At 34.9% G+C, this 10,132-nt stretch overlaps 1 protein-coding gene across 1 annotated transcript; it reads left to right on the forward strand.

Annotated features, from left to right (window-relative positions):
* On the forward strand, nt 1-4,335 carry LOC125849215 (protein TAB2 homolog, chloroplastic). The gene is made up of 5 exons (XM_049529256.1): nt 1-556; nt 639-708; nt 1,757-1,928; nt 2,159-2,302; nt 3,980-4,335. The coding sequence occupies exons 1-5, from the start codon at nt 78-80 to the stop codon at nt 4,237-4,239; spliced, it is 1,125 nt and encodes a 374-aa protein (XP_049385213.1). The 5' UTR covers nt 1-77; the 3' UTR covers nt 4,240-4,335.
* Nucleotides 4,336-10,132: the final 5,797 nt, after the last annotated feature.

The raw sequence follows: 10,132 nt of genomic DNA on the forward strand, positions 1-10,132 counted from the left end.
ATTTAGGTGGAAGAGATACGATTTCTTCTACTCTCCCTTATCTTTTAAAATAAAATAAAATAAATTCTTTGGGTTTCATGGCTTGTATAAGCTGCTGTCATTCAAGAATGAGTCTCCCTTTACTTCAAACTCATACACCCATTTCCAATTTCACTTGTTTAACTGTTTTCCCCTTTCAATCACTTGCAATATCTTTACCAAAATATAAGGTCAAGTCTGTTCATATTCCATCATGTTCAGTTTCTTCCATTTCATCTACTAATTTGGAAGAAGAAGAAGAAGAAGATGATGATCCCACTGCTGAACTAGTCTATCTTGACCCTGAAATTGATCCTGAGAGCATATCTGAGTGGGAATTGGATTTTTGCTCAAGACCAATTCTTGATATTAGAGGGAAAAAGTTATGGGAGCTTCTTGTTTGTGATGATTCCCTCTCTCTTCAGTATACCAAATATTTTCCTAATAATCTTATCAATAGTATCACTTTGAAAGATGCTTTACTATCCATATCTAATGACTTAGGCCTCCCATTACCCGATAAAATCCGATTCTTCAGGTAGCTAATTACATCCTCTCCCACAAAAACTTTATTATTATTATTATTTTCAATTCTCTCATCAATTGTTTTCCATTTTTAGGTCACAAATGCAAACAATTATTACAAGAGCTTGCAATGAACTTGCCATCAAATCTGTTCCTAGCAAACGGGTATTTCCCTCATTTTCAACAACTTTATTATCCCTATATATACAACATATCAATCCATTTTTTGTGGGTTCAGCTAATTAATGAATGGCCCGCCCAAACCTAAACGGGTTGGGCGGGTTGCACGTAGGCACGGATCTACATGGAGTGTTCCCCGATTGACTACGATTTTTTTTTTAGTATATCTATAGAGAAAATATGAAAAAACAGATATAACAAATAAATAAGCACAAAAAATTAGTTGCTGCTTTGGTTCTGGCCTTAATGTTAAGGCGTGTAGATGCTGCTAGTCACGAATTCAAATCTCTCTAGCTGCAACTGCTAGCAATTTTATGTTAAAAGAAAGTGAGCACCCACGACCTTCAAATGCTGGATCCACCACTGATTGGACAAGTTGTCTTTGATCTTGCCATCCCTATGTTCATCCTACCTATTTTGCTGGTAAAGCACATATGCATACAATTTAAATGTTTGCCTTCAATTAGTTTTCTGGTGACAAAGATATAACTATTGCATGAAGCTTTTCATTCAAAATTATTTAAACAGAGGTTCTTATGGATCAACTTTTTAAATAAGTTTCTTTAAATGGTTTCAAAATTCGTATAGGAAGGAAAGTCCATGTTATTTAGCTTATTTTATGCATTTTAACGTAACCTGGTTTGATGTATGAGAAGGTCATTTTAAGTCTAACTGATTGGCTAGCATCTCATCAGTATAACCCTTTGTTACAGATCATCCTCTATTTTGGATATTTTTTCTTTTGCTCTCCCTTTCTTTCCAGGTAAACTGTCCCCCAAGTCAAGCTTTAGTGTGATATACAATGCATAACTTCATTTCCATATTTATATATAATCTGAAAATGCATATCTCATTTATGTGTATACACGAGACGTCACTAATGCCTAAATGATCTTTCATCCATGACATAACAAAAGGTCTTTTCTGATATAAAAAATAATAACCAAGATACTGCACTATTTTGCCATTTTAATGCACAATTGGCTAAAAACAGATTGATCAGTGCCATTTCTTGTATGATGCTATATTTCAGTGCTTATCACTTGTCCTTTGGCTTGAAGACCGCTATGAAACTGTTTATACTCGCCATCCTGGTTTTCAAAAAGGAGCCAAGCCACTTCTTGCACTTGACAATCCTTTTCCAATGGAACTTCCTGAGAATCTGTATGGAGAAAAGTGGGCTTTTGTCCAGTTGCCCGTTTCAGGTACATTATGTGTAACACTCTGGAATAACTAATCAAGGATCTCTAGTTTGGCTTTTGATGATTTGCAATAAGAATAAATTTCCTATTCTGTAATATAACTTGCCATATTTCTCACTGGAGTTTCATTTTGAGAAGATAGACTTGGATTAGAACCGATATCAAGTTGGACATGAATTTCTAATATTATTGTACCTTGAAAATTATGGACTTACAATTCATCTTGTTTGTAGCTGTTCGTGAGGAAGTATCTAACCTGGAGACTAGGTTGGTTTTTGGCTCAAGTTTAGACTTGGATCTTCTGGGGATCGAAATTGAGGACAACACATTGATTCCTGGACTAGCAGTTGCATCCTCACGTGCAAAACCATTAGCAGGTATTATAGCTGTACTATCTTTTTGTAACTTCATTGTTTTAATGGATTATGACAATTCATGAGCACATGCGTTGTTCCTAGATTGACAAGTTATCATCATACTTCTTATATAACTCTCATATGCTCTATCAGTATAATTTGAACTACTTTCCGTTTTCTTCCCCCTTTTTTCGAGTTAATTCAATCTACTTAATTTAATCAACATCGAAATCATTTCTTGCTAGTTCATATGGGCATTGAACCTTTTCTAATGTGCAACCATTTGTCATGACCACAATGTTAGTCAATTAGAATTTGCAAAGATGGGGGTTGTGGGCCCAAAACACCGAGGCGTTAGGTTGAACCCTCATGAAGCAAGACTAATTAGACTACTTATATCATTCTCATATGTGATTTTGTTTAAAAAATATTCATTCCTTTTTTCAAATGGTCTGATGATGTATTTCTCGGCAGAAGTGGTAATTTGTACTCTGATTGCTCAATTAAAGATTAAAGTTATCTGTATTATATAGACAAGTCTATGTTGGAGAGATAAAGTGGACAAACTTCACGGGTGATCCAAAATTTTCCTATTATTTTGTCAATTGAGATTTCGATATAGAAGGATCTCTTTATTTCTTCACCACAGGTTCTCACATCATTTTCTTGAAAAGATGTTATCTCACCGTGGGTTGTCAATGGTCTATTGAAAACTGTTATTGCATTTGTTCAGTATTGTTGAAAATTCACTTTTCTTGGAGTTGTGGCTTCTTGAAGCAAAGATGGTTCTGCACATAAATTGATGTGGTAACTGCCATCATTGATGTAAACAGAGCCTGGCTTCAAGTATTGCATGTTATTATTTAGTTGTTAGATGATCGCAAGATTCTTGCGCCTTTGAGGATATGTCTCTTCAATTTGCCTATATGTGATTGAAGCATTTGGTGTCAATTGATTGGGTCTTGACTAATTGATCAAATTTCATTCATAAACACATGTCTGTTCTCAAAGCTTCTCCATATTTTCTAAGGACAGAGTGTCTATCCGCTCATTTCGATTTGAAATCTATTTTTCTGCTCTATTTGCTGGGCACTAACAAGTATCAAACACTTAGTCTATGTCCGAATTTGCTTGATACACTTTCCATCTTTATGCATCCCAAAACATTCTACCCCTTTTCTAATATGAAAATTTCTTGTTTCCATGAATTCAAGCTAAATAAATTGAAACTATTTCACATCAATTTTATGAATCTCGTCTCTTCTATTATTTTGAATGTATCTCGAATTAATTTCTGTATATCAATCCATTCAAAATCTTTTATTTACTAGTCAAATTTACTCAGATAAGCTGGTCTAAATTGGCACAGTGTGATTGGACAAACAATATGATGATCTGCGTGACTGTTAAAACCTTCTGACATCAAACTATAGCATCTGAATACATATCTCCCTATTTCCGAAAGTCAAGGGGGATATGTAGGTCATAGTTAAAGTACATTCATTGAGGAATGTTGGTTTAAGGTTGAGTTTGGTCAATCCATCTGTATGCTCGGGCTCCTATAGCCAGCAACATCTTTGGATAATTCTAGCCTATTAATGAGACCCAAATAATGTGTTCTGTGCAAATGTTCTTTTTTTTACAATTTCTATTTAATGCAAAGATAGTTCATCGTCTTTTGATTGTGGACTACTACAGCTTGGATGAATGGCTTGGAAGTCTGTTCGATTGAAGCTGATGTGGACAAGGCTTCGTTAATTTTGTCGGTGGGTATCTCTACCCGCTACATTTATGCGACTTACAAGAAAAATCCTGTATCCACAAGCGAAGCTGAAGCTTGGGAAGCAGCAAAGAAAGCCTGTGGAGGTTTGCACTTCCTTGCTATTCAAAATGACCTGAATTCGGATGATTGTGTTGGATTCTGGCTTCTGTTAGACCTGCCACCTCCTCCTGTATAACTTGATAAATAGAATACAAGGTTTTCCTTTGTACATTCTCTTTTATTTGCTCATTTACAGAATGTAGAGAGGCATCATAGCAATTAGATTGTAATTCGAGTTGAGAATTTTTGTAAGATACAGTTGTTTCAGAGAAATGGCGACGTTTTGCTCTCTTTGCATTCACTTCAATGAAATTGTATCAGACAATATCCTGGCATCTTTACAATTTTCCGTCCACAGAGAATAGAGGATTAAGTTGATTATGTCTATTCGATGTACTCATGAATAACAAATGATGCACATATTGTTTTTCCAGCATGAACAATCACCAATACCTTCTTGTAAACTGGACTAACCTCCACAAGCAGTGAAAATTCATAATCAATAATGCCTTCTAGTTTAAGGCCTCTTTTGTTTGTATTAAGATTGAGACGTTTCAATTTGAATACAATCTAAAGATTACTATGTATCAATCTTAATATTAACATGTTGTCTCTAGATCTGACACTAATAATAATTAAGACTGGTTTATTTTCAATATCTTAATGTATATATGAAATTAAATTCTATATCAATAAAATGTTACCAAAATCGTATTTCAGCATGATAAATTTATCTAGTGATAGAAAATAATATTTGAGTGATAACACATCTGACTTGCATATGAATCATTTAATATACCAATGATAGGTTACTGGGACAAGACCCAACGCTCTGCTAACAATATGTGCTGACTACTAATACTCTAGATAAATTGAAGCCCTCTGAAAGCAAGGAGGTCTCACCAAAGTCGAATGAAAATGATCCTAATAATGTGTCTGCTATCGTGATTACCTGACTTTGCATTATAAAATGATGCATTGTTGAATGACGTCAGTACATGAAATGTACAATAGCTGAAATGTAACAATTGGCTCAAATTGAACTGTAATACCTCGGACTTGGGAAAGGTAAAAGAGGATTAACGAACAAGTCTACAGCCCTAAAACAGAACCCTTCAACAGACCATGGACCCTTCCCTGAAACCTAAACGGCTCGTAAAAGGGACCACAATCTGTTTAGGCAAGTGGATTGGCCGTTTAAAGGCTGCCAAGAAAGGAGGCCACCTGGACGGACCCCTAAACGGTCCGTGAAGCCATAGACGGCCCGTTTAGGGGAGGCTGCCCAGCCGTCTAAGGCTGCCAAGCAAGGGGTCTCCTAGACGGCTCCCTATGCACCCAGTGAGGCCTTGTACAGACCGTCCAACCCTCTTTTTTGGTGACTCCATCAGTTTTTAAGCTAGTGTCATTTTAGTTTTTCGTCTAAGTGTTTGTTACCTAAACTACATCCTTTTAACCCCTATTTCAAGACCTATATAAGTGAATTAATCCTAAAACTACCAATTCTAAATCATTCATCTAATTCCCAAATTTCCCTCCAAGTTCTTTCCCAAAATGCTCTCTAAGGCTAAGAAAGAGGAAGTTAGGATTTCAGTCACCAAGGTCTTAATTTCACCATAGCTTTTAGGCACTTATCTCTAAGGTATGTTAGTCTTCACCTATGTAGGAGTCCTTTCCTCTATAGGGTTCCTATATTCTTCTAGTTTTAAAAGTTAGATTCTCAATCCAAAAGTTAGGGTTTTATTCAATCATCATGGATTCTTTTCAATTATGATTTAATTACTTCTTTCTTATCTTCTAATGCATGAATTAAAAGTATTTACATGATTTGAGTTATATTTAGATGAATCCATGCATGATCCATGATTTATAGACTATGAACTCATGATGAAGCTTATGAACTATGAAAGATAAAGTTATGAAGATATGCATGTTTTTATGAAGTTGATGTAAATGATTTGAGGATGCTTGAGAGTAAATTAGCAAGGTTGTTGTGAAAGGTTTTCTCACATACAACTAAGAACATGACTTTGAAAGGATTTCTCACATAAAGAATTCATAAGGTTGAAAGGTTTTCTCACCTAGGTTGAATCAAGATGGAGGAGCTATTCCAAAAGAATTATATTCTAGCTTGGATAGGTTGCTTAATTTTTCCTTCCCATGGATAATAATAAGAATGATTAATGACTATTTTGTGGGATTTACTTCGCATCGAGTGGACTAGCGATTACCCATGTCCCATAAACTATGTGCCATCATAGGATGATTGTCTCTATTAAACATTAGCTAGTGGATCCACATTAGCTCAGACTCATGGTTATTACCCTGGCAAATAAGGAAATCCCTCTTTGGTGTGAGATAGACAATAGATTCCATGTTATAACTCACATGGTCTATGCCGGTTATATGATAAAATTCCCACAATAATGAACTAAGGTTACTTTATGAAAGTATTGTTTTGAAGATGTTAAGCTTGCATTGACTATGATTATGACTTATGTTTTCTAACACTTTTATCTTATGATTTAGCTTGGTCATTGCATGTGTTAGTGAAAAACTTATAAGATAATAAAAAATACAAAATTACAATTGAAAATAAAAATGAAGAAATAAATCTCTTCAGGCTGAGGCGCGGGTATCTCGCTCTCTTTAAGGAGATTCAAGCCCACTGCAGTAAATGTTTTCACCAGTCCAGCAGTAGTCCTCTTGACTTGTCCCCTCCAGGATACAACAGTCTTCACAAAGTATAACTCAACAACTCCGGACAAGAGTTGAGTCCAAAGCTCTACAAAAAAGAACACCTCCCTTCAACTAATAAGAACTCTCTTTTTGACAAACTTTTTCCTCTCTATCTTTTTCTTATGTGTTGTCTATATCAAAACCAAATGAATACCACCACTATTTATACTAGAAGAAGTCTTCCTAGAAATAAATAGGAAGATAATGGAGTGGTGAATAGTGAAGATAAATGACCTAGAAGTTACATAGGTTACAATGTATAATGGAGGAATAAAGAATAGGATTTCAATATGGAGAAGTAATGGTCATAGTTGACCACTACTAGTTCTGCCAGAATAATACAACGGCAATAACAATTTTGTAACCATCACATAATTGCCAATAATGCCTATGAAAATTGATTAACAAAAATGAGTAATTAATCACTAATGCCTAATGTTCCAGCAATGAAAATTGTCCACTAACTGCTGAAACATTCATCAATTCTTTCTAACTCCAAAATAAAGCAAATTAATATATTAAAAATATTAATATTAAAATACTAATAAACCAACAATTCCCCACTCATTTTAATATTACATAAGAGAGTCTATCAGCTGAAGGAAGATTACTATGCATAATGAAGGTGTGCTCTACATTGAACCTTCACTTAGTGAAACAGTAACTTTTACTCCAGAGTCGTAGTGGTCTCAGACTTGAACTATGACTGCTTAAGGGAAATAAAATATCACTGCTCACACATAATAATCAAGGTGTTGACACGAGCTTTAAAGCTAGCACGTTATGGCCATGTGCTATCCTGATTTCATGAGTGCTTTTGAGAATAAGCCTAATTCTCATAGGAAGCGACCTACTTCCACACATCACATAGGTGAAATCTGTCGAGAGTGCTCCTGTAAGCTTAACACTCCACCCATACGGGCTACAGATATTCATTAAGAGTTTTATCAACTCAACCTTCACAAACTACAGGAAACAATGCACTCACATCATAGGGAGGGAAATAAAAAGATAGTGCATTTTTCACAACAAGTCATCATATGATTAGTTTTTCCCTTTGAACCTGGTTATAGGATCTCTAGTCCCCAGGTTGGGTTTCCTCATATATAACTCATGTATTTGTAGGCTTCAATCCCATCCCCCTCGATGTGCTCCAGACCTTTTCTCTCGTTAAGGCCTTAGTAAGAGGATCTGCAAGATTATCACAAGATTTGACATAATCAACATTAATGGTACCATTTGTCAAATACGATCTTACATTACTATGTTTCCTCCTTATAGGTCTGGATTTACCGTTGTAATAACGGTTTTGAACTCTACCAATCGCAGCGGTGCTATCACAATGAATTAAAATAGGAGGAATTGGTTTTTCAAAATAAGGTATTTGAAATAACAAATCTCTTAACCAATTCGCTTCCTCACTAGCTGAAGCTAAAGCAATTAGTTCAGCCTCCATGGTAGAGTTAGCAATAATAGTTTGCTTTTTTGATCTCCAACAAACAGCACCACCACCTAAAGTAAAGACATAACCAGTGGTAGAACATGAATCACCTGATAAAGTGTTCCAATCTGCATCACAAAAGCCTTCAAGTACAGCAGGATATTTTTTATAGAACAAACCACAATTTTTCGTTCCAATTAAATATCTCATAACTCTTTTTACAGCATGCCAATGTTCATTACCTGGCTTGCTTGTAAACCTGCCAAGTACTCCTACTGCATATGCAATATCAGGCCTAGTGCAATCAGTCACATACCTCAAACTTCCGATTATGCTAGCATATTCCTTTTGATTTATTACATCATTTTCACTTTCAACAGAAAATAAGTGAACACTTGAATCAAAAGGAGTTGCAACATGCTTGCAATCAAGAAAGTTATATTTTTTCAATATTTTCTCAACATAATGTGACTGGTCAAGGAAAATTCCATCACATGTTCTTGTAATTTTTATTCCAAGAATAACATTTGCCTCACCAAGATCTTTCATATCAAAATGGCTTCTAAGAATATTCTTAGCTTCATCAATTACATTCACGTTAGAGCCAAAGATCAACAAATCATCAACATATAGGCAAATAATCACATGTGAATTATTCCAAGACTTATGATATATGCACTTATCACACTCATTTGTTTTAAAACCATTTTCAATCATGCAAGAATCAAACTTTTCATGCCATTGCTTTGGTGCCTGTTTCAAGCCATATAGGGATTTAGTAAGTTTACATACTTTGCTTTCTTGGCCTGCTTCAACAAAAAACTCGGGTTGATCCATATAAATTTCCTCATTTAGGTCTCCATTTAAAAAAGCAGTTTTTACATCCATTTGATGAATTTGCAAATCAAAATTTGCAGCCATAGCAATTAAAAGTCTTATGGATGTAATTCTTGTTACCGGTGAAAAAGTATCAAAAAATTCTAGGCCTTCTAGTTGTTTAAAACCTTTTGCAACTAGCCTAGCCTTGTATTTATCAATAGATCCATCCGGTTTCAACTTTTTTCTTAAGACCCATTTGCAACCAATTGTTTTACAACCCGGTGGTAAATCAACTAGTTTCCAAGTTTTATTAGAAATTAGTGATTCCATTTCATCATTCACAGCCTCTTTCCAAAAAATAGAATCATGTGAAGATAATGCTTCTTTCAAAGTAAGAGGGTCATCTCCAACATTAAACACATAAAAATCAGGACCAAAATCTTTTTCTACTCTAGCTCTTTTACTTCTTCTTAACTCAAAATTATCAACTTCTTTATTTTTCAAAGTAGAAGTAGAAGAACTAGGTAGTGACAAAATATTTTGTTCAATCCTTTGACCCCCACTATTTTTAGAATCAAAAGGAAATTTATTCTCATGAAAAATAGCATCACCGGATTCTATCACAATATTATCTTCAAGATTAAAAAATCTATAGGCTGTACTATTTGAAGCATAACCAAGAAAAGCACAAGTAGTAACTTTCTTACCCAACTTTGTAATCTTGGGATCCATTAGCCTCACAAAGGCTAGACAACCCCAAACTCTTAGATATCCCAAACTTGGCTTGTAACCTTTCCACAATTCAAAAGGTGTCAATTTAGACTTTTTATGAGGCACACGATTCAACACATAACAAGCAGTTAAAATAGCTTCACCCCAAAAATTTAAAGGTGCATGTGACTCAATAAGCATGGCATTAGTCAATTCAACCAAAGTTCTATTTTTCCTTTCCGCTACTCCATTAGATGAAGGAGAGTAAGGAGGAGTAGTTTCATGAATTATTCCCAATGATCTAACAAAAGAATTAAACTCA

Source organism: Solanum stenotomum, chromosome 12 (genome assembly GCF_019186545.1).
Source record: "Solanum stenotomum isolate F172 chromosome 12, ASM1918654v1, whole genome shotgun sequence".
NCBI lineage: Eukaryota > Viridiplantae > Streptophyta > Magnoliopsida > Solanales > Solanaceae > Solanum > Solanum stenotomum.

Bases quoted from the DNA above. Each gene is read 5' to 3' on its own strand.
- LOC125849215 (XM_049529256.1), top strand. From the start codon at position 78: ATGGCTTGTATAAGCTGCTGTCATTCAAGAATGAGTCTCCCTTTACTT. The intron at 709-1,756 runs GTATTTCCCTCA...GCTATATTTCAG, and splicing joins AATCTGTTCCTAGCAAACGG to TGCTTATCACTTGTCCTTTG. The intron at 1,929-2,158 runs GTACATTATGTG...TCTTGTTTGTAG, and splicing joins TGTCCAGTTGCCCGTTTCAG to CTGTTCGTGAGGAAGTATCT.